Raw genomic sequence first — 25,916 nt, 5'->3', positions numbered from 1 at the left:
TGCGTATGCATGGAGCCTGGCCAATAGTAGCGTGTGAAGGCTATCGGACGGTGGGTCTTGCCTGGAAGTTGCGTGGGTTCCATAATAATGCCCAAAAGAGATAATATGCCATTGACAAGAAACCATATGTAACGAACCAATACCTTGATTAAAATTATTAATATAATTATTCCATTTGGGATAATGGTATGTACCCAACTCAACAAAGTATAATCAGTTTGAGTCATTTTTCAACATTTTAATGCAGGTAAATTACATATTACACCGCTACAATATGTCCAATACAATAGTCCTGTGGGAGAGCTCAGGATAAAAAAGACTGTTACTGAGCTTTCCAGGGTGTCAGTAAACATAATGTATACTAAACATGTTGTCAGCTTGGACTCTGTCAGTAATTTAACCTATAACAGTGATTTGTGTGAGAGTGAGAGTTAGAGGGAATGCTTGGTTTGTAAGTCTCTTGTTATTTTTTTCCTGATAGCTGTTTTAACATATGTTAAAGTCTATGTATCCTCCCCCCCAAAAAAACGTACTTTTGCCAAAATCTATTCTCCAACTTGTTTCACACATTTTTCTATGAAAATTATGTTCTCCACAAAAAGTCAAACTGTAGCAGAAATGTGACCTTTTTAATATAACAACAGTATTAAAATCAGGTTGGACTAACACGTGTAGTTCATTAAAATGCTCCGACATGGTTATTTAAAGTTTTGGAAAAGTGATATTACAGGGCTCTGGTGGGAACCCTGGAGGAAAACTGAGTTAATAATGACTCATTTTCACACCTCTTCTCACTCTCCATTTTCTCTCCTTTCCTCTCTTATTTCATCCTTGTTTTGTATGTCTCTCTCTTACTGTACTGCTGCACTTCATCCCATATTTTGTTTCTCTCTCCTCTTTTTTGTTTGCCTCCTCTCTCACTAAATTCTCTTATTTCCAGTCTCTGAGTTAGGCTTCCTCTCTACTTCTCTTTTCAATCTAATTGATAAACAGTAGGAAAGAGAATTGTAGATAGTATGTCACTGAAATATTCATCAGTATTTTAGGTCTTCAAGTTTTTCTTCAGAAAATATTACTGTTGGGACATGGCCATAACAAAAGGTTGACTTTAATGAAGATTATGTCACCTTGATTAGGGTTTTAAGAGAGAGGATTACGTCTCGGTGCTCTCATTCTGGCCACTGATGGAGTAAATAACTGGCTTATGGAGCTCTGACTGATCTCTTTCATAGCTGTGTGGCTGAGTGTTTTCGTTCCTTCGTTTCTACTACCGATAATTACCCTCTCTTCTCCCATAATTTCCCTCTCCTGCTATGCTATTCTTTTGGTCTTTCCTGTCTTTCTTTTATTTCCAATCCCCCAAGGTGGAGATGGGTCATCATGTTGCCATGACAAAAGCTTTTATTATTGTACAGGTTGAGTGGATGGCGTCAGAGAAATTCGTTTTCTGAGAAAGAAATGTCATTATTTTCAAAGGAGGTAAATTGCTAAACTCTGTGCAAAATATTTTTTAAAGCTTTAAATGCAAACCAGGAAACAGCAATTTAATCAACTTTTTAGTACAGCACCTCTTTGCACAAGTGGATGAATTAAAGGTCCCATATTGTAAAAAGTGAGATGTCTTTTTCGATTATAAAGCACGTCCAGGTGCTCAATTCATTGAGTGATATATATAAATAATGTTAAGGTATCACCACAGAGAAATGCACAAAGCCTGTATTCAGAAAAGGTGCCTTTAAACAGACTGATTTCTTCTGTGTACTAGATAAGTGCGACTCCATACTGGAGTACAGATAAGCTAATGGTGAAGGAGGTCGAGCAGCACAAATGTCTGATATGCGTAGGCTGTGTAGTGTGGGTTTAAACTATGATTTTACTGTCCAAATCAGCAAATGGGGTTAGATGGAGAATAAGTATTAGTCAATAAAACGTCCACCCAACTACACCTCCATTCCCGCTGTAGTGTGTATGTGTGTGTGTATTTTCAGTCAGCTGTGAAATGGGCGATTCCTCCTCCCGGTTTAAGAACCGAGGGTAATGATGTCGAATGGGAGAGGTTTATAGAGGCATTAAGTCCACCTCTTACTCCCTCTCTATCTCTCTCTCTGTCTTTCTGTCTCAGGCTCTATTTCTTTGTCCCTCTCCCCCTCTTCCTCAATGTCCCCCTCTCTCTGTTTTTATGGTGGCATTATTATTTCGCTCTCCCACCCATTAATGTTCAGGTTGGAGCAGAATAATAAATTTCAGGATCATGCCGACGCAGCGTTTCTCCACCTGAAGCTCATTCTGTGGACTCGACAGAAACACTGCACTGAAACACACAAGACAACAAAGATTGTGGCATATTCTTGTTCTCTTTGCATTTTAAAAATATTTAAAAATAGTATTGACATTACATTATATACATTATATACACTGCACTGAAACACACAAGACAACAAAGATTGTGGCATATTCTTGTTCTCCTTACTTTTTAAAAATATTTTTAAATATTATGTAAATATATATACATATATATAATATATTTACAGTGAATGCCTTTTTAAAGTAAAACCATTTATAAATCTTTATTTTTCCACTACCTCTATCCAGGGTTTCCTTTGGTTACACTTGCCTTCTTAATCTTCATGTGCCCTTGTTGTGTATCAAATATTGAAGCACTCTCCTTTTTAAAGTTAGATTGTGTAACTTTCAAAAGGAGAAATAACACAAACATCCTTTTGAAAAGCCAAATTAATCAGCAATAAAAACACATCATTGCAGTTCAGTACACTCACGTGACCAGGAGCTTATGGAGACTAATGCTTGCTAATGTTAGCAAACTCTAGAGCGAAATTGCTGTGTAACTACATTTATACTACCATTTACCATTTGCCATCTTGTAATAGTCACTTGTGGCATCCTAATCACATCAATAATTTGCCCTAATTCTACTGTCATTTAATGTCAATGTTATTAACATATTCATCTCTCTCTCTGTCTGTCTTCAGCTTTCAGCCTATGGAGGGAGTGTGGTCTACACGGTATCTTATACTACAGACCAACAAGAACAAATGGCCATTAGAGTCACCTCACAACCTGACATAATCATAGAGGTAAGTTTTCGAATGCGCGTACAGACAATACAGACAATAACATCATATAGCATTGATATATATATATATATTTATAGATATATATATATATAGAATATATGTATATATAAAAATATATATATATTATATTATATATATATATATATTTGCCTTTATCTGTATGTACTAGTGTGTGTGGGTGTGTAAGTTTTGATTTTTAAAGTTTTCTTAGAAACCGGCGACAGTTGTAGGGTATCATCACTACGGGTACAAATTCAATCATTGGCAAATTATCAAAGATGGTTTATCAATATAAATAAAAGTTATGAATATGGGTATTAATAACTTTACAACATTGACAACATCAAAATGGGGCACCACCCCGGAAACCAGGGACCAATAATGAGCTGTGAAAACAGTCTCATAGGTGGCGTTCCCTTTAAGATACAGATCTTAATTAATTTGATTCATTTATCTTGTATCTCTGAAAGGAACAGACAAAGGGGGGAATTCGAGCACTGACTGTGTTCAACCAGCAATTATTACAACACATACATAAAATAATCACAAACAACCGCTATCTAAATTATAGTAGAATTGATTTAACTTCAAAATGATCAGTGTCCAATCAGCAATTGTTCAATCATCAACGTGCAGCAATAGCACTTATTAATCAGATCACATTAATGTCACATTAATGTAATAACTGCTAATGCTGCAAAACAACACATTTTGCAGCATTAGTAGTTATTACATTAATAAACACACATATTTCTCTGCCCAGAAACACTATGAAACCTTCTCACATTTGCGTGTTCAGTCCGTTTATGTCTGTCCATGGATCGTCCATGGTAACAAAACGGTCCGGTTCTGCTCGTCAGCAGAACACGGATGAAAGCTTTCCCTCCCAAAAACAGCAGGAGAGAAGGCAGTCGACTTTTGAGAAGAATAACGTTGTTTCCTTCACCGGCAGGTATGAAAACACCGGTACGTGTTTTCAGAGGCTCCAGGGTGCTTCCAACACCAGAATTAAATCCATTTGTTCCAAAAATGGAAGTTTTAGCACGAGCTTGAGCGCTGACCTGTTTCAACCAAGGTCGAAGGGGAAAGCGACAAAAGGGCTGTGTCAGAAAGTTTTATAGTTTCACAGCCGGATGAGAATTCCCACTGTGTTCAATGTCTTGCAAGTGAATGGGAGTCTAGAGCACTCTCGAAAGCTGTGAACTACAAGCCTGTAGTTTTTTTTACCTTTTGGCCACTTTGACCACTCCCTCCAGCCATTTTGTGATGGTTATCCCTTGTGGTAGCTTGTAAGAGTTTGGAGGACAGGCTCTGGAATTTACAAGTAGCCCAGATCTCTTTGTCTGTGGCCCCAAGTGTTCGTTCGTCCCTCAGAGACCAGTCTAAACTTTTTTTGAACTAACTGCTGTGGTCGTTTTGGTTAAAAATCTGGTTTACCCTTACTGGTGGGCCCAACACAGTGTAGGGCTCTGTAATAAGCTCCAGTTCTCTGGGCTGCACCTTGGGACAAGGCATTGACCAGGATTGCTCCTAACATTTAACACACTCATGGTTTTTGTTGTGGGAGGAAACGGTCTCGACCAGCGAAAACCCACATGGACACAATTGTGAGTCTCTGTGTTTGTTTATGTATAGTATTTGTGCCTGCAGCATATTCATCTTTTCCTACAAGCCAATGACTTTTGCACAAGTGAATACCACTAAATAAAACAGAAAATAAAAGCTGTAAAAGCAGACACACACACACACAAACCCACACACACACAACACACACCAGCTACAGCTGGCAGAGGAATGCTGAACTTAGCAATAAAAATGCAGATAGAGAGTCTCTCCCTCGTCTCTATGTCTTTTATAATGAGCAGGTTGTGATATGATGTATGGCAGCAATAAGCAAAGCAGCAACGCTATTAGTTAACTATTTAAATCCCCTAAAGCACTAAACACCAATGTGTGTGTGTGTGGTGTGTGTGTGTGTGTGTGTGATGGCACAAATACAAACAGGCACATAAGCAGGTTGTGTCTATGTTTTTCTATGTTCGCTGTCCCAGAGGCAGAAAACCGTGTCACACACACACAACTTTCTCCAATGTCAAGAAGATTAAGTTTTAATTGACAGAATTTCACACAATCAACCATACAAAACCTGGAGGACATTATTCAACATCTGAAAACCTCGACCTGTTGCCTTGATGTTCTACACGGGACTTTTCAAAAATGTTTCAATTGTTTGACTTCTGATCTTCTACAGATTGTGAACACATCTCTTCTTTCAGGTATCTTTCCAAGGCCCTGAAAACGCAGTAATCAAGCCACTCTTAAAAAGAACAATCTAGCAAGTCACTAATGAGCACTATAGGCCATATCAAACCTTCCGTTTTAAGTAAATCATTGAAAACAAGTCGGTCTTTCAACAACTCAACCATTTCTTGTCACTAAGCAACAGTTTTGATACCTTTCAGTCGGTTTCCGACCACACCACAGCACTGAAACGGCTCTTGTCAAAGTTTTAATGACATCCACCTTAACACAGATAATGGCAAAATTTCAATCTTAGTATTACTTGATCTCAGTGCTGCATTTGACACGGTCGACCAGACATACTACTAAGCCGATTGGAAAAACTGCGTTGGCCTTTCTGGCTCGTCTAAACTGGTTTGAATCCTACCTAAAGAATAGGGATTACTTTGGTGTCTATAGGTAATTATGCATCTGAGCGTACAAATATGACGTGCGGAGTTCCGCAAGGCTCCATTCTGGGGCCTCTTCTGTTTAACATCTACATGCTTCCACTGGCTCAGATTATGGAGAAAAACAAATAAGTTACCATAGTTATGCGGACGACCACCAAATTTACATAACCTTATCGCCAGGGGACTATAGTCCAATACAAAACTGACTAAGTGCATCGAACAATTAACGGCTGATGTGCCAGAACTTTCTGAAATTAAATGAAGGAAAAACTGAGGTGGTGTTTTTGGAGCAAGAGAGAAAACGATTAAAAGTCTGCGCTCAGCTTCAAACAACAATGTTAAAAACAACAGACAAAGCCAGAAATCTGGTTGTAGTCATGGACTCAGACCTGAACTTTAACAGCCACATTAAGACAATTACAAAGTCAGCCTACTATCACCTTAAGAATATATCAAGGGTTAAAGGACTTATGTGTCAACAGGATTGGAAAAACTTGTCCATGCCTTTATCTTCAGTAGACTTGACTACTGTAACGGGGTCTTTACAGGTCTCCCTAAAAAATCAATCAGACAGCTGCAGCTGATTCAGAACGCTGCTGCTCGAGTCCTCACTAAGACCAAGAGACTGGATCACATCACTCAGTTCTGAGTCTTTACACTGGCTTCCTGTGTCTCAAGAATTGATTCCAAAGTACCTGTGCTAGTTTATAAATCACTTAACGGTTTAGGTCCAAAATATATGCTGATCTGCTACTACACTATGAACCACCCAGACCTCTCAGGTCTCTGGGACAGGTCTGCTTTCTGTCCCCCGAGTCAGAACTAAACAGGGTTTAAGCAGCTTTCAGTTTCTATGCTCCTCATATCTGGAATAAACTCCCAGAAACCTGTAGATCCGCTGCTACTCTCAGTTCTTTTAAATCAAGGCTGAAGACCTTTCTATTTGATGCTGCCTTTCTTAAATGACTAATCATTTCTTTAAATTTCTTATGCTGCACTGTAAATTTTATTCTTGTGTTTTGTTTCTCTTTGTTTTAACTGTCTATTCATGTGTTTTACCGGTTTTTAATGCTTGTGATTTTTAACTGTTTTACTTGTGTTTTATTGTTTAACTGATTTTGTGTAAAGCACTTTGAATTGCCTTGTTGCTGAAATGTGCTATACAATAAAGCTGCCTTGCCTTGCCTTGCCTTTAATTAGAATAGTTTAGAGAAAAAAATGAATAATGCTGTCTGTAATAATCTGCAATAATATGTAAATTTATTTCTCAGGTTTCTGGTAGATATAGATCAAATATAGACACAAAATGCAAATAAAATGTATTAAGATTTTAAATTTAATTTATTCAGAGCTGGGTGATATGTAAAAAAAATCAAATATCTTGATATTTTTTTCCAAATTTCTTAATTGCGGCGATATTGTAGGGTTGACTATTGATGCTTTCACAAAATATTAACTAATACCGAGATGGTAGATAAATAATCACCAATAATGTGGATATGTTGACCAAATGGGTAAATGTAAATAATGACATCACTTTATTGTAATGCGGCCCTTAAAACCAGGAAAAGACAAAACTTGTGTCATATTATGATATCCAAAATCTAAGACGATATCTAGCCTCATATATCGATACAATATTGATATATTGTCAAGTTCTACTTTCATTTAGTGAATGTGCCATAAAAATGCACACGTTTTTTCCCCCGCAAAACCAAAGAGAGATAGAATGGGAAGAAGAAAACAAAGAAAGGGAGGAAGGAAAGATGAAAGAATGCGAGAAAGAAAGGAAGTGTGAAAAGAAATACAAAGGAGGAAGATGGAAAAAAGAATGCGAGAAAGAAAGGAAAGAAGGAAACAAAGGGAGACGGACGCTAGGAAGGAAGGAACAAAGAAAAGATACAGGGAGAAGGAAAGGAAAGAAGAGGAGAAGGAAGGGAAGTCAACAGCAAGAAGTGAAAAATTAAAGATAAAACTGCGAGATGGATAGTCACAGACCAGTAAGCTTGTGTTATTTAAAGACGTGTCAGTCAGATGGACAGACTGGGAGGAGATGGGAGGAGAGGAGGACAAGTGTCGGTCTTGTTGTCAACAAAAAGCCTCTCCAAATGATGACGATAATGAACCACCTACACACTGTCAACCGGCGTTCTCCCTATTCACTGTCTCTCTTTCAGCCTTTGTCTCGTTTTGTTTCTTCACCCCCCTCACTGTTTACTCTGCATATCTGCATCAAGTTGTGATATTGTTTGTTGCGTGAAGCGCGGGAAGGAGCCTTGGTTGTAAGTATGTAGGATCTGAATAGACAATAATCTCTCTGTCTTTGTTTGTCTGTATGGCTTTGTTGATTTCAATGTCTTTCTTTCAACCCCGTCCACTTTATCAGCGCTGTATCAGCAGAGTTAAAATACCAAGCCTTTCATGACAGCAATAACAACTGCCAATGTACCGCATCTGGAGTTTCTTGTTTTGCTTAAACCAACTTATAAAAACTTGATGTTGATTTGTTTCCAATAGATTCACTGTCAGGTTTTAATCAATATTTCTTGGATGATAAAAAGTTCTTACCCTATTGATTTACACAAAAGGACCAAAACCAACATTAACTTGATCCTACTAACATGTTTTGTCTGTGTTGCCAAAGCTTTATATGCTCTAGCTCAGTGATTCTCAATGAATGTGTATTAGTCTGCAGCGGAAAATAGTCCCCAACAAATAATGTACTTTTATGCTGCGTTCCAGACATAATTTACGTTGACGTTAGCTAGTGTTAGCTGATATTAACTATTTCTAGTTGGTGACATATTTTGGGCTTCATTTAATAAACATAACTTGTAGTAGTACACAATCATATTTGCATTGTTTTTAATGAAATGAGTTCACGGGTACTAAGTTACGAGTTTGACTGCCGTTCCAGGGCACTTTCACGGGTAGAAGGTTGTGAAAACACAAGTTACGGGTGGCCTGGAACGCAGCATTACTCCTTAGTTAGAAATGTTTGCTGAAATCTCAGTTCCCAGCTGCTGTTGAAGTTTACCTTGTCCTTTTAAATAACTACATGAACTATATATTTGGGATCTATATTTGAAGGAACAAATGGGCTTGGAGCCAGGCTCCACAGGTGGACTTACGCCTTGCTGTTGGTTTTGTTTTTTTCAAGGTATTTCTTCCCAATAAAACAATTATATGAAAGTGTGACCCTGATCCTTCAGTTGATTATTGAGGTGGGATATATAGAAGTGAAAGGCAATAAATGATAGAGAGTAAAGGCCTCTCTTTCAAAGACTGAATGAAACCAATTTTCTTTGAGGTCACTTTGTCGTTTTTCTTTTCAATCTACCTCTTTTCCTTGTCTCTCTCTTTCTTTTCCGTCTTTATCGCTGCATCTCTCTGCCCTGCTACTGCATTCCGTCTCTTTATCCATCCCTCCATCTCCTCTTTTTCAATTAGTTTTTATTTAATGGTTTATTGGCATGGTAAGCTCTCTTTCTCCCTGCCTCCATCAGTAGTTGTCACTCTGCGTTAGCAGCTACATGCCATTGATCTGTCCTCAACAAGAGATAGTCAGATACCAGGCCCGGGCTCAGTTCACTTTGCATTCAGTCCATTCAAAATGTCAATATAAACGGTAGCTCATTACCTAATGACACATCATTCACTCTACCTCTTTTTTTCCCCCCCAGATTAGTTGAATATCATAGTCCTTTCTGAAAGAGGTGTCATACTGTATTAGGCGAACATTCACTGTCTACATTTACGGAATTACAGGTTAACTGCAACAAACAAGGAAAAAATAAAAACACAAATTACAAATTAAAAAATTAAGAAATGTTTTTCTTCTTTCTCTGCCAGGGAAGCGGGATCAAGATTATTGACAAAAGGTTTGGCCAGCCAGTGTACCCGTCCTCGCCAAGCACCAATCGCATTGCTCTCCTTCCAGAGAACTTTCTGGTTTCAGAGAGCGCACAGCCGATTAGCCGAAGGGATTTCCTGTCTGTGTTGGCCAATGTGACCCGTGTGATGGTGCGGGCCTCTTATAGCACAGAACCCAGCGCTGTGTACAGGTACACATTCACACACACACACACACACACCACACACACACACCACACACCACACACACACACACACACACACACACACACACACACACACACACACACACTTTAGCTTAACACTAATATGCGTTCCCCCAGCCTGCCTATGGTCCCCAGTGGCTAGAAACGGTGATTAGGTGTAAACCGAGCCCTGAGTATCCTGCTCTGTCTTTGAGAAAATGAAAGCTCAGATGGACCGATCTAGAATCTTGCTCCTTATGAGGTCATAAGGGGCAAGGATACCTCCCCTTTCTCCGCTTGGCCCACCCATGAAAGAGAGACTCCAGAAATGGTTTGGGGGGCCCAAAAAGTCATCAAAACACCAAAAAAAGGTTTAGGGTTTTAAAAAAACCTTAAACGTTGCTTTATTGGAAAAACTATGCGGGTAAAAGTGCCCGGAGTTTGTGTTAAATATTTTTGAATCTTTTTGTTCATATTTGTTTTTCCCTTTAAAAAACCAACAATACCCAAAAATTTTTATTTGATATATATCTTTTGTGTGTGTAAGGGTGCCCTCACTGATCGTCTATCAAACCGGACATTACTTTTTTGATTTGTCACTAAAAAGTATTATTTTATTAGGAACTTTTAATAATACCTTTTTTCCCTTTTTTGTGCATAAAACCTCCCTGAGAGATGAACTCAAGTCAGAATTTTAAAATGTTTAAAAGATCACGCCAAATACCCCTTTTATAGGAAGTGGTTTTAAAACTGAAAACCCAGAGACTACTTACCCTTATGTTTAAAATTTTTCTTTGTGTGCGTGTGCGTGTGTCTGGTGACCCTTTTAAATTCCCTATTCTCAAGCGGTAGCCCCCCCTCGGCCGGGGAGAGAAGGGAGCACACTGTAAAAAGCTGCTCTTGTCCTCCGGGGATATTTTGGGAAACCCCCTGTGAGGAAAAACAAGACACCCCTCGAAATTTTTCCCCCAATGCTGACATCTAAAAAAAAAAGTTTGGGAAAAAAGGACTGCATTAAAAATACTATAAAGTCACATAAAAGTGCAACTAAGATATTTTGAATGTCAGCATACAAAGTTTTACTAGTTTTTAGCATATTAGTGTTTTCTTTTACAGATGACATCAAATAGATGTCTTGTAGGGCTTGTAACATTGCATTATGTAGTCAAGTATTTTTAATAAGACTTTGCTGTTTTAATGGTTAAACTTTTAATTTGGCAAATTTTATCCCCATATTTTTTTTCTAAAATTTTCTTACCCCGGCCGCCCCCCAGAATGACAGGTTTTTTTATTCCCCCCGGACATAGCATCCAATTTGACAGTCCTAAATTTAATTTATTGACCTCAACAAAACAAGTGGGGGGGGGGTTTTCAGTCCCTTCTTTTGGGGAAAAAAAAAATATAAAAACTTAAAGCAATGGTAAATTTAAAAAGTATTTTGTACTTAACAAATTTTTTCCAAAATTTTTTTTTTTTTTTAAAATTTTTAAAAAGTATAGATAGATAGTTTTTAGATAGATAGTAGATTAATAGATAGAAATTTATTGATCCCCAAAAAAATGGGGAAAAACATTTTTTACAGAACCACCAAAAAAATTTCATACCTACAAAATACATGAAAAAAAAAATAATAATAATAAAAAAATAACAAAAAAAAAAAATATAAAACAATTTTAAATATAAAAAAAACAAAAAAAAAAAAAAAGTTTCAAATTTTAAGTTATTTACATGCAAAAAAGGGAAAAAACCCAAACATGCCGGTTTTCCTTATTGTAATATGGTGGTGTCTCAGAGTCTCATCTAGCACCAGGGATGACGTCTGTGGTAGGAATGATTTCCTGTAGCGGTCCGTGCGACATTTAAACTGTCTGAACCTCTTTGAGAAGCTGCTTCTCTGTTGGGCACCAATGTGGGGCGGAGAGGGTGGTCAGGGTTATCCATGATAGATAACAGGGGAGGGAACCAGCCAATGGCTTTTTGTTAATATAAACCTGTTGTACACAAGCAGTGTCAGCAGGATGTTTGTGACATTTTCTTGCAAATAAGCTACATTTTAACATCCAAAGAACATCAGTATGTTGCATTACATGATTGATGAAAGGATCATCCTGTTTTCTTTTAAAGCCTCTTAAGCTAAACTGAACGTCAAATCAGTGTCTAGTTCCAGAATGCAGCTGACTTACTGTTTTCTTTAGTCTTGAAATACAGACACACATGCACCTGTACATACCATCACGTCTTTTAAACTCAAACTGAAAGACGGACATAATGACCAAACAAATAATCACACAAACTTAGAACTGTTTCATTAGCTTCTGTTAGCTTGTGTGTGTGTGTGTGTGTTTCAGGCATGTATTCCTGGATTTCGGAGGGTTAACGGGAATCTCTATAACGGTGTATGTGAAGCTTGTCAATGCCATGGACACGCTACACAATGCCATGACATCACAGGACACTGCCTGGTAAGATCATCAATAAGTTTATTAGAAAACGTGTTTCTGTCTGATCATTTAGTTTATTTAGTGCTCAAATCCCACTGAAGGGATTTACTCTGCTTTACTATTTTCAAAGTTATGTAAAAAGCTTTATGGAAAGGCTTTAGCACTTTTGATATTTACAGAATGTCAAAAAATCATAGCAAAGTGGAAGAAAATAATTTAACAATACATTTTGAGAAATGCAATATGTCAAGTTACAGCATTGTATTTTTAGACAAAATATTGCCTGCATTGTGATTGTACTCAACACATTAGTCACTGTAATTTCCCTTTTAACTCACAAAGCTCTCCTAATTTATCATAATTAAGGTGTGATATCAAGTAACCTGTCTGTCATGAGTAAGTTAGCTGACATTTTTATTCATGTTTTAACAGTCAACTTGCTCACAGCATTGATTTTTTCTTTAGATGAGTAATTCAGAGAGGTTAAATTAATTTGTTGGGAGCCTTTAGGTTGCTCACGTTCTGTATATTGCTGAATTTGTAGTTGAGAGTCCATCTCATAAACTGTAGAAAAAAGTAGTACTGTCAATGAGCGTGCAAACGAGCGCTAACCAGATATTCTGAGGAAGCGAGATGGCAGGAAATGTCAAAAAGATGTGGTGAAGACGGTGGAGGCAACAACTCCAAAAGAAAGAAAAACTTTAGTAATTCTCAAGTGGAGGTACTGCTGCAAACAGTTAGTGAAAAGTGAAACTTTATATTTAGAAGTGTCAGCAGTGGATACAAAGCAGCAAATTAAGCCGATGCATGGAATGCAAATTACTCCTGCAGTGATCGCTGTATCCGGAGAAGAGCGCAGAACTGATGAAGTACATAGTCCTAGCATAATTCATACAAAATGGAAATTCAAAATGCTTTACAAATGAGCAGAAGTGTAAGTATAGTGTGAATTTATAACATAAAACTATGTGTAAAACAATGAAAATAATTGGTTATAAAATTATAAAGGAGAGAAATATATTTTAAATTAGAACATAATAAGTAGTTATTTTGCACAAACATGTCAGCTCTCAATTGTGCGTAAGAGGGCTCTTGCGTACATTGTGTTCCTAAGAAAAAATGTTAACTAGCATTTTAGTGGCAATAATTAGCCTGTGTCTATGTTATCTCATAACACATACCTACGCTCTCCGTCTCTGCAAAATTGGGAATGATTGAGATTTCTCTTGGCACAGCTACCAGAAGACTTACAACTTTCAGACAGGTTGCTCACGTCACATCTACGTCATTAAGCTCAGTCAGCGGCTGCGCAGTAACGCTCAGCACTCACCAGAAAAGAGCTTCTAATAGACTTCACTAGTCTCCGTCAAGAGCAATGGGATCTGTTGGTCCATTTCTTTAACTATCTATGATAATGCCCAATGTTCTTACCATCTAGTGGCCATTAGTGGAACTGCAGATAGAAACACTACAACGAACACAACCAAAGCACCTAAAATTCATCTCCACAAATGCACATTTTAGTATACTGGGAAGACAAATACATGCCAACCTGCTCATGTGCCTCTGCACACACACACCGTCACTCCCCAGTCTACCCACTGCCTTAGGCTTAAGCTGTCAGTTAGCATCAAACAAAATACACATCCTCACCAGTGTGCACGCACGCACGCACTAGTACACACACACACATAGAGCTGTGGGTTTTGTATTATCATGTTATGTTCCATTATAGATGAGGAGGATGCTGGGATATGTCAGAGGGAGAACACACACTCTAGACAAAGACAGACAAGCAGGTTCAATCTCTCTCTCTCTCTCTCTCTCTCACACAACACACACACACACACTTATATGTTCATTCACAGTGACAGGCAGACAGCCAGATGGACACACACTCCTTCCCTGGGGACTGTGGTTTCTGGCTACAGTTGAATGACTGAATGATGCCAGGGTCCTATAGGTTCACAAAGTGTGTATGTGTCAGGGTGGGTTTCAGCAGTGAAGAGACATTTGACCTGAAAAGGAAATTGTTGGAAAGATAACTGACATATACACACACCCACACCCACACACACACAAACATGCATACACAGAGTAGCTACATGAAATTGCAACTGTTGTAGCTGGACACAACAAACAGGGATTTCTTGGCCCGAAAAGAACAGACAACGTGATTTCCCCAGTGGGAGGAACACAATTTCATTTTGTTGGTTTTATTTTCTAGTGTTTTACTAGTTGGTCACAAACTAGTCTCACATTGCCAGACCTTCCTCCACAGCACTGCCGAGGAAAGTCTGGCTAGGGCACAAATCATTCTGGCATAGGAGAAAAATATGCTCTGGTTTATTGGTGTTCCTTCAAACCAATCGCAATCATGTTGGGCGGTGCTAAGTGCCGTGCACATCAGCAGTGCTTCTGCAAAATAGCCTCGGCAAGGAACTTGTTTTAAGACTCGATTTATGCAGAGATCTGAGAAAAGATTAACCATAGTCCTCATAAATCGACCGGAGTTTAAAATTACAACACAAAGAAAGCCCTAGGTAACGGAAATCCAGACTAAATGAGTTAAATCCGGCGGAATTTCCGCTGGCAACGGAGCAATCCCGGACGTGGAACGTCGAGGATACAGACGAGTCACAAAGAGGCCAGATTCCCACTAGATTAAATGTTGGTGGTAGTTATTATGCACCTGTGATTTCCAGCTGACCTAGTCGGAGTGACAAAACCAAAAATAAAACAGTCACAGAAGAAAGAATAATAATAATGCTGATAATAACGTTTAACAAATAATAATAAAAATAAATCTAAATCATTCAGAGATGTACATTTTGCAATTTTGTGGGAAAACTATCAACTATTATTTCTTTGAAGTCAACATTTCTTTTAAATTGTGAACTGTAGTGAACTACAAACCCTGCATGGTGAACTGGGCTGAATGTGAATAACTGCACCCTTAGGAGCCCAAGTACTCATCCATACTGGGACATTATTGTACCAAGTGTTGTTGTTGTAGTAAACTGTGAATCCTATGTGCTTGGTTACTATGGCAACAAAATGGGATGCTAATCTTGAACCATATCATTAACCTTGACCTCGTCGAGATTGTTCCTCCTGCTGTTGTCTGCTTGACAATGATTTGATGTGACAGGCAGCTTTATTTAATAACAGTTTTGTTGTTCTACAAATGTGTCAACCAGTGTCTGCTCTTTTTTTAACTGAAGTGCCCTAACCATTGAGTCCATTAGTTTCTACCTTTTTCAGTCTTAAATCTCTTGAAGCAAAGTATGACACCACCAGTAATTACTCTAAAATAGTGCAAGTCTTTTGTTAGCTCTTTGGTTTTTATTTTTTTCCACGGTCTTAACATGCATTCTACCCTTGGTATTAACTCCAGATTAACTTTCATTCAGTAAAATTCGATGTAGTTGTTTAGCATTTTACACCAGAGATGATGCAGAGTAAACAAAGTAAACAGTAGGTTTTTCAAAACACTTTGCAATGTGTTAAAAGAGAAAGAAAGATCCCTTCACTGCCTTAAAGAAAATGTCATTTAAAAAGTAGTCAAGCACATCTAATGGTATCTTATTGTTTTCATGCCTATAGCATGATTGAAGACAATATCAACCCAATGGCGTGTTGAGTATTTCATCAATGTAGAATCTGCTTAAGATCTTCCCATGACAATCAAGTTAACTGATCAGATGGTGGTTTATTTGTTTTCCTGATATAATCAAACTTTAACCTGTGTGTCTGCTCCAGGACTGCTCCCACCACACTACCGGCCCCTTCTGTGATACCTGCCTACCCGGTTTCTATGGCAACGCCACCCGTGGGTCACCTGCAGACTGTCAGCCCTGCGCCTGCCCGCTCAATCTTCCTAATAACAAGTAGGTTCTGAAACCACTGGAGTTAATGACGCCATGACGACACAATTTAATTAGACGCTTCAATTTATCACTGCTGACCCCACAGTGCATCTCTCACCCTGTGGCCCCTGTTCTCTCTTTTTTGACCCGTCTCTTCATAATGCTCTCCTCTCCTGACATTCCAACATTTGTTTTTGTCTCCAAACGTTATCACCACAAAAGCTTCATCACTGTGGCTAGGAATATAATTGTAGTGACATGAATAGAAATATCATCACCACAGGAAGAAGCATCAATATACAGTTAGTGTCAAAAGATCACCCCAGTGAGTGGAAATGTCATCACCGTCAGCAGAATCCACACAACTGTGGCTAGAAAACTTAACACAGTAGAAAACTCAAACCTCCCACCAGTAATGAAGGTATTTAAAATCTTTTATTGTACAGGTTCTCTCATGCTGTGCCTGCTTTAGAGTCTCAAATCATGGTTGTTCAAGTTACAGGAAGTAGCTGCTAAAAATGTAATTTAAAAAAACAGCGATCGACTGTTTGTCATAGAAGCAGTCAAGTTGGGAGGCATGGGATTAGGCCTCTCACCTGATGGTTCATTTAGGAAGCATGCAGGCCCTTTATGTACGGGGATGGTCTCAAGCAGCTTTTATATAAAGATGCATTGTATCTTGGTCCACTTGTGCCAAGCAGAAGTCCTGTTAATACTGCCCCCTTTTGCTGTTATGTTCTATGTATCTTATGCAGAGCCTGTAGTCCCATCCTGATAAACTAATGATAATAATGGTAAATTAAACGAAATAAGATACACTTTATTAATCCCACACTGGGAAATACAGGGGCACAGGGGCATAAACCCTTGTTTTACAATCTTGTAGCTTGTGGTAGGTGTACCTTGGGTGGTTAAGACATTATGGCTAATTAACAAAATCCTTATGCAGAATATGATTGGTATTTTTTTACTTCTGGAACCACACTGTTGACCTCTTTGGAACTGTGCCATTAGAGGCTGGGATTGTCAACTGAAACCAACTGTTGGTGTTTTGCAAGGCTTTCTTATTGAAACTTTTTGCACAAAAGATCATTGTCATATGTACGAACTGCATATATTGGTAAATTGGGTATTTACGTCCATTTGCCATTCTTGATATTATTGATATGCAGTTTCTCCAAATCATGAGAGAGATATTTTGTGTTTGGTGCAGAGATGTCAACAGCATGGACGGAAACACGCGTGCGCACACACACACACACACACACACAACCACACACACACACACACACACACACACACACACACACACACACACACACACACCCACACATACACACACACATGGGGCAGCAGCTGAGAATCTTCATGCCGTCATGACACGTCATGTCCAAAACTCTCCGAGCTAAAGAAAGATGCATACTCTCTCTGTCTCTCACCTCCTTCCCCTACCTCCCCATAAACCCCCTGCAGTAATAATAGCTTGAAAGTGCCACGCCTTTCAGCCCCTAAAAATAGATATCTAGTCCCTTATGTTTACTGAAGCCAATCACTCAAATAGCCAGCCACCCAGTCGGACTGTTCCAGTTGGCCGTAATGTTTAGGCTCTTACTGACATCTGATGAAGTGACGTCCGGGAAGACGGGTGGCGATTTACAGGGGATTAGTAGAAAACAGTTTAGCTCTGGAGGGCTGTTCCTCTTTATTTACACCAAGGATGTTTGTTCTTTTCAGTTAGATCTAAAACTAACATATTCTTAGGGAAATTTACTTAAAAACCCATGGTCAATTATCTATCCATAAAGGTCTTATTTAATTTGTATCTTCACAGAATTACCTCTGCAGTCTACTCAGTGGTTAGATTGAATAGGTTTAACCTGTGAGGTTTCATTCATAGTGTGTTCAGCAGATATCGCTGATCCAATGCCAACAGTGCTAACACTAGACTAAACTGCTATTTCTATTATGAAGATTTAAGAATAGCATTGCTAAAGCTGCTTGCCTGTTAATTCCAGTTTTTTGTGCACTTGACACTGAAACAGGAATCTGTTCACATTTTGATGCTAAGCTTCCAGTTTCTTTCACTATTGTTTTTTATATTTTCTTTTCTTATTGTCGCTCAAAAGTGTTTCTTGCTCAGTCTGGTTGAACAATTGTACAGTGTTTTCTTCTCCATGTACAAAACACAACTTTTATTTGCTAATCCTTCATACAAAATAACATCTACTTCAAGGGAGGAATTTCCACAACCTAAAAGCATTAAAGACCATTCATATGCAGAATCAGCTATCTGACTGTCAAGCTTTTGTGGCAGACAATTCCAAACGGTAGTGTACAAATGCTTAAACAAACTAAGACACACCCATTGACAACCTCCCAAATGGTTAGACATGTGTGTGCACAAGTCACCTGTGCATAATCCTCAAAATTGTATGATGCCTGATGTTATGTATAGGTGGCGCTACAGCAACATAACAAACTAATTTTGTAGTTTGAGTTTGAGTCACTTGAAATTTGCACAATTAATCCTTGTTCGTCAGTCCCATACTTTCCCCAAAAAAGCTTTTAAATTAAGAAAAGGTACTACTACAACACGTTGACTGAACCAGTGCCCATGATGATTATAGCTGGTTTTATATAACACCTAGATGTATGTACAAATATAACCCCTTTTATACAATTGTCATTTCAAAGTTTTTTGTTGATAATGTCTACTGGCCAAACAAGCTTACTCGCAAATAAATGAGCCAGCTTGCAGTTAGCGAGCCAGTCAGTCAGCCAGTGAGTCAGTCTGGGGCCTGGAACCCGAGCCGGCAGAACTATCTATAGTTTATGGAAGTGGGAGGGTGACAAAACCGGGGTACTTGGCTATCGTTCTAGTCTTTTTCTCTCGCTCTCAGTTCCTTTGGGTTACAGATCATAGAGAGGAAGAGTGTTTTCAAATTTAGGAGTGTGTGGAAGTACGGACATGTGAGTGTGAGGGAGAGAGGAAATTAAGTGTGTGTCTTACAAAGTGTAAAAGTGAGGAGTGGAGAGTGAAAGTAGGGACACAAGTGTGTGTGTGTGTGTAAGGAGACAAACAATGGCCTTAACTCGCCTCTGTCCTCTCATCTTCCTCCTCTTCTTCCTCCCTCTCTCCACACTGGGTCAACGGTCCCGAATTTATCAACAACTTCAACAAAAACAACAACATCATCAACATTCTGGCAACTACAACAGTTTCAGCCCCACCTGCCACCTAGGTGAAGAAGGGGAGTTGCTATGCGACCAGTGCCAGCCTGGATACACAGGACCACGATGTGACAGGTAACACACACACACACAGACAAAACGGAGGGTTTCACACTGAAAAACACACCGATAGAAACACAATCTTGCTTAAACTTCATGCCGTTATGTTTTATTTACTGGCTTGTGTAGCTAAGCTCGTTATTACTAAATCCAGAGCTGGAAATTACTCACTTCATCTTGGTTTATCAAAACCTAGAAATGTATACATCCAAAAATCTAAATTTCTAATCTGTGTTGAAAGTTTAGCAGTATTTAAATAACACTTTGGCCCATTACATACAAAGCATGTTTCATGACCTAATTGCGGCATCAGAACAAAAATGTCTTCTTATTTAATTTCTAATTTCTAATACGAATAGGGGTGCTAATAAAGACAGTGTTATTGTTATTGTTCTTAAAAAATGTTTTGGGGAAAAAAATTCAGGTCTGTAGTCAGCCATTTCCAAATGACTACAGAAACTGCTGCTCATTAACCATTTTGTGAGTGCTCTATGTCTCATTGTCCATCTAGCATTCTGTCCACAGCCCATTTAATAGCTGAGTGGCATTCTTGTTCCATTAGCTGTGAGCTTCTTTACCAAGCCAGAACTAATGAGAAGTCTCTCTGGATGCTAGTCTTGTTAAAACAGGCTATACTGTCATGTGGAGATGCAGACTGAGTAAATATAACTTTTTTGAATTGAACTGAAACCGTCCACTGCTGAATTTATCAGTTAGTACTCAGTCTATATCAACGACGTCCCCCTTCCGGGATTGCTCCATTGCCGTCGGAAATTCTCCCGTATTTACCTCTTTCCAGCAGGATGTTCGTTAGCATACATTTCGTTTTCTTTGTGTTGTAATTTTAAACTCCGGTCGATTTATGAAGACTATGGTTAACAGTGCCCGCCCATGTCGCCCTGCACTGCACGGGCCCATATGACAGTTCTCCCGAGGTCCTGTAGCTGTAATAATGGATATAGCCGATGGTTGTAATTCACCATGTGTTCTATTAATACATTCATGGTATTATCTTATGATACATCCGAGGGATGTATGCTGTAAAACCTTTAACGTGGATGTAACGTCATCAGTGTTTTCCAAACTGCCAGGGCTATCGGCTAGTAGCTAACATAAGTGGTAGCTAGCAGTTGAGTTCTGTTGACAACTATGTGTCGCTCAACATACGTCACATTGCTCTGATTGGTTGTAGGTCTGTCCAATTGAGTGCAGAGGCATTTTCTTTCCTGGTTCGGTTGAAACACGTCCCATAATCACAGCCCAGTGGAGTGGTATCAGAATCAGATTCTGACTAGAGTCTGAGTACGATGATGTTAGGCTACCTTAACAATAGATACAATGACAATGACTTTATCACACTAGATCTGGTCGTGACTCAGAAACAAGTCCTTGTGCTCCCAACCCACAATTTAAAATAACTGCTCCTCTTATAGCCTGCTCATTTGCGGGACCCATACTGTATCTCTCTTTATAGTATTGGCTTGATTTTCCTGTGGTTGGCATCGAAGGCACTGGATCCTATATCTCCTACTGTGTGTTCATCCTTCCATTTTCTGTCACTGAATTTCTGTAGATTGTGCATTGTTTCCTCTGCATGGTATCAATTTTCCTTGTTGACAGCAACTGAAAATGCTTTCTCACGGTGGTTACAACTTTAATTTCCATTCCGTGTTAGGTGGGTATCTACATTGCTAATTATTATAACAATTTTAATCTCAAGGATGAAACATTGTGCTTTAAATAGGTTCCACTTTATCCAGGCCTGTGCCGTGTGTTGGTAGTTGAAAGAGAGCTTCTTGTGGCCACAGGGCTTACAGGGCCCTCAGCTCGCTGCATTGCATAGTCTGCATGCCTCGCCACGCTGTCCACAGCAGAATCTCTCCATCAGCCTTTTAGTCTTTTTATACACATCATTTGCCGCGGGAAAGACTCGTCAGTCCATTTTTAAACTTTGTCCGTCACCAAAAGGCATCCACACTGTACAACCCAGCCAATTACCAATATGGTCTTGTGTTGACGGAGGGCCCAGACAGTACATGTTGACTGCTCCAACTCTGTTCCCGAAGTCCTCCCATGTCCATCCATGAGTGAGAATGTGTGTTTTATTCCAATAATGATCAGGAGGCTTCATCATTGCGACTTTTTTCTAAAGTGAAGTTTGTTTTGGGGAGATTGTGTGCCAAATGTATATGTAAAGGTTTGAAAAAGGAGAAAGAAAAAAAGACTGTTGCTGACTCATATCACAAAGAAGCTGACAATGTGAAACTATATTTTATAACTAATGACAGTATTAAAAAGGTAATCAGCAGTTTCTTGTTCTGTTAGTCTAATTTATACCTGCTATGCAATACCTGCCATTTCACTTCATTATCTACAGTGCCATTGTTGTTCTTAGTGGTAATTAATTTTTAATGTGCCAATTTGTCTGTATTATGGGCTTTTAGTAAATAAGCTACTCTATTCCCCTTATACTAATAGACTCTCCACTTGCTGCTAAGTGATTCTGCTTTTCAATTTCCTTACTATAAACAGCCATTTAGAATTTAGCTGAAAGCTGTTTAATGCGACTGCCTTCCAAAAAGTACACCAAAACACTTTGAGTTGTGAGCTGCTATTTAGTGCTACCGAGGGTTTGCCAGTATATCCAGATCTTATTGGTCTGTAAAGGTATTTCAGATTTTACACATTGATTTTGGTGACTCAACACCATCTAGCTGTTCACAGGCTATGTGATGAAAATGAGGCATGTTACATTTTTTAATATTAATCTCAACAAATTGAATTTGAATGAAAACAACAGTAAGACCTGGACCAACGTAAAGCCAAATAGTATAAAGGTTTACATACTTCCATTCAGACCTCAAGTTGAGTAGAATGACTTTCTGATGAATTAAGGACACGAGTAGTGACCCATTGCTCATAGTCAGATAATGATATTATTAAATCGGTTTCATGAAAATTAAAGCTCTACTATACATTTTTGCATGTTGGCAACCCCAGGTAGGTAGTTACTTTTTAATGTTAAGGACTTCACTATATATACAGTTATATAAATACAGTTTATATATAGAAAAAGGAAAGAGACAGAAATTTGAAATAGCTGTTTTATGAGAAAAGTGCTGATACTTCCAGAGCTCCACTCCCTGACTGAATTTCACAATTGTTCTTTACAACTATTGAGATTTAAAGTCCAAGTAACTACACACACATGCTGACAGTATGTGATAAAATAGGATGCCAATAAAACCCCCAAAAGCGAGAATTAATCTAGCGTATAAAACAAAGTACAAACACACACTTCTTGCCCCTCTTTTCTCCTATCAAGAGGTGAGATTGCTGCCAGTACAATTCTCCACTTGATAGAGGAATGTACTAGCAACACACACACACACACACACGCACGCACACACAACACACGCACACACACACACACACACACACACACACACACACACACACACACACACACACCACACACACACACACACACACACTTCCGCAACATGCACACACACACAGAAGCTAATAAACCAGTTCTATTGAGTACCAAGGAGGGTCAGTGGTAATAATGGCTGGCTGCTCTTGACTCTTTCTCTCTCTCTCTGTCCTTTCTTTTCCCTCCTCTCTAAATTCAATTCTCTTTTCAATGTGAAGACCTTTCCCCCCTCTCCATCTCCCTCTCTCTCCTCTCCTCTATTGATTCTCCATCTCCTTCTCTTGCCTCTCCTCTGTTGACTCTCTCTCTCTCTTGCTTTCTCCCTCTCTCTCTCTCTCTCTCTCTCTCTCTCTCTCTCTTCTTTCATCTCAATCCCCCTTTTTTTTAGCCTGTAGAGCTTTATTTCAGCTTAGGCCTGTTTTATTTGGTTTCAGTGGCTCTTGACACGGCGCACCACTCTCCGTTTAATATATCTCGCACCATCCTGGCTTACTCTTATTATTAATCAAACCGAAAGAGCCTGAAAAGCAAAAAATGAAAATCTTGGAATAGCATGAAAGTTCACATGCATGTGTCCTTGTCCTTGTTCGAGGGTGCTGTCAACCATTTTTTAATTTGTGTTGCCGTTTTCTTTCACTTATTTTTTTCTCACTGAACACAAAGGACTTGACAACATAAAAGTATTTTTTTTTTTTTTTTTTTATCCCAATTATGTTCACTTAAATATTTGCCTCCCACTGACACCACAAAGACTTCAATCATACATTTTTACAGATAAAATATATCTGTATAAACAGATGGGAATAACCTCTAAAAGACATGGATTTTATTGCATCACATTGACTTTGTGTTATTATCAGGAGTAGCATTTAGAGCTTTTTTTGCTCCAGGTTTATTCAGCTATATGAGTATATGTTTTAAACCTGGAGAGTCAGCTGCACCCTGTTTTGGAACTGATTGCCTGAAGAAATGAGATCTCCATTTTTTTTTTAAATCTTTGGTAAACCTTTTTTATTTTTACTTTCATTTTATATCTGTTGATGTTTCATTTGGCTCTGTTGCCCTCCAGTACTTTTGTGTGTATCTATGAGTTTCTGTCTGTCTGCATGTGTGTGTGTGTGTGTGTGTGTGTGTGTGTTGTGCATTGGATGTGAGTGTGGGTTTAATATAAATCACACAACAGCCTTTAGCTGGACAGTCTACTTGGTCAAAGACACACCCGTAACAATGCTGATGATTCCCATGGACTCTGCGAGATGAACTTTATTGCTTGTTATTTTTGTGATTGGAAGTATGGATACCAGCTTTTGTGGGATGAGTCCTGCTGTCATTGGTGATATTGTATTTGGAGATGAGTGTGTTCCTGTTATACAAACTTGAAGCTACTTCCCTGCTTGAATCTGAGAGTTGTTTGCTATGTACTGTAGTTGTCTGATAGAAAATCAGATGAAGTGAGCCACTGCATATTTTCTTGCAGACCTTTTCAAGTATTATTTACTACATGAAAGCAGAGTAAAACAGTTTTTCCCCAGAGATATTAATACCCACTCTTTCAATAAGATCTGATGCAGAACTGAACCAAACTAAAATTGTGTTCTGAGAAAGAGAATGACAGGGTGACATTTTTGTTGCTACAACATAAAAGCCAGTTAGGATGGTGATCAATGTTAAGTGATTATAAACATTTTCAGGTTATACTGATGGCTTAAGTCTTTGCTTGTAGAAAGGGGAGACACTTAAAAATAAATAAAAAAGTGTCCTGGGGAAAGGTGTTTATGTAGCATGTTACCTATATGTGTTCATATGCTTATGCAATTTTTGATGCCAGATAAATTCTAGAACCTCCAAATTGTTTCAAAATATCCTCTTTTTATTAACTGATTAACACTTTTACCAAGGTACCAGAACATGTTTACAGTACATCCAATACCAAACAGCGTGATCACACTGTTTCTGTGTCCCTCCGCTGCCTCCTAGATGTTCTAATGGATACTACGGCCAGCCCAGTGTATCAGGGGGATCCTGCCAGCCCTGCGATTGCAACGGAAACCTTGACCTATCCATATCTGGGAGCTGTGATCCAATCACAGGCCAGTGTCTGCGCTGTCGTCAAGGTTATGGTGGCGCGTCTTGCGAAAGTTGTGCTGACGGCTACTACGGAGATGCCATCACAGCAAAAAACTGCCAGTGTAAGTAAACTGACTAACAAGAGGCATAAAAATGATGTGGCTGTGGCTCAGAGGAAGAGCCCTCAACCACAAGGATCCTTTAGCAAGACACTGAAGCCCAAGTTGCTCCCCGGATGCTGTATGCATTGCTGTCCACTTCAGCCAAACTTACATGTAGTTAAAGTCCAGTATGATATGACCTTGTTGCAAATTCCAAAAATACAGTTTTTTACTACTGTATATTAGTTTTTGGTATCACTGTCATAATCTTCTTTAAAGTTCGATTAGTTGACAAATCAGACATTGTATCAACATACTGACTTTAAAGCCCCTTTTTGTAAGATTTTAAAATGTTTTACTTTGGCGACTTGTGGTGGCATTGTCAAATAAGACGATGTAGTCTACTACCCTCCATCCCACTCAGGCCAACCCTGGGACACTGAGAATTAATTGGGTAAAAGCAACATATTGATCAAACCAGTGTGTCTTGACATTTTCTTGAACCGCATGACATCCGAAATCTTTTAAAGATGCTGGAATCAGAGAAAAAAATTCTGAACATAAGAACTTCAAGAGGGAAAACATAATCTACTTTTAAAAGGAATCATGAAAACAAGAGCCAATATTGCAGCATTGTCTCACCAGGGCCGTTATTGAACAGTCATTGAACAGTAGTCTTTCCTCTATGGAACGAAATTTTAGCTAAATGATACCTGTAATCCTTATACTAAAACACTGAGAAGATACACCATCTGGTGTGTGTGTGTGTGTGTGTGTGTGTGTGTGTGCTTGCGTGTGTGTTTGTGTGCATGCGTCACATCGGCAAGCAGCTATGCTAGTAGGAGGTGTGATGTCGGAGCAGCTC

General features: G+C 38.8%; 1 protein-coding gene across 1 annotated transcript in view; it reads left to right on the top strand.

Annotated features, from left to right (window-relative positions):
* Positions 1-25,916, top strand: part of lama2 (laminin, alpha 2) — a 185,763-nt gene that overhangs the window by 80,358 nt on the left and 79,489 nt on the right. The window contains exons 14-20 of the mRNA XM_032543629.1: positions 2,991-3,095; positions 9,641-9,853; positions 10,673-10,781; positions 12,193-12,308; positions 16,050-16,177; positions 19,376-19,462; positions 24,861-25,072. Of these exons, the coding sequence (XP_032399520.1) occupies positions 2,991-3,095; positions 9,641-9,853; positions 10,673-10,781; positions 12,193-12,308; positions 16,050-16,177; positions 19,376-19,462; positions 24,861-25,072 (970 nt within the window). The remainder of the gene's footprint in view (positions 1-2,990; positions 3,096-9,640; positions 9,854-10,672; positions 10,782-12,192; positions 12,309-16,049; positions 16,178-19,375; positions 19,463-24,860; positions 25,073-25,916) is intronic.

This window comes from Etheostoma spectabile, chromosome 18 (genome assembly GCF_008692095.1).
Source record: "Etheostoma spectabile isolate EspeVRDwgs_2016 chromosome 18, UIUC_Espe_1.0, whole genome shotgun sequence".
Classification (NCBI taxonomy): domain Eukaryota; kingdom Metazoa; phylum Chordata; class Actinopteri; order Perciformes; family Percidae; genus Etheostoma; species Etheostoma spectabile.
The sequence above is the reverse complement of the archived record's forward strand: the minus strand, read 5'-3'. Positions and strand labels throughout refer to the sequence as shown.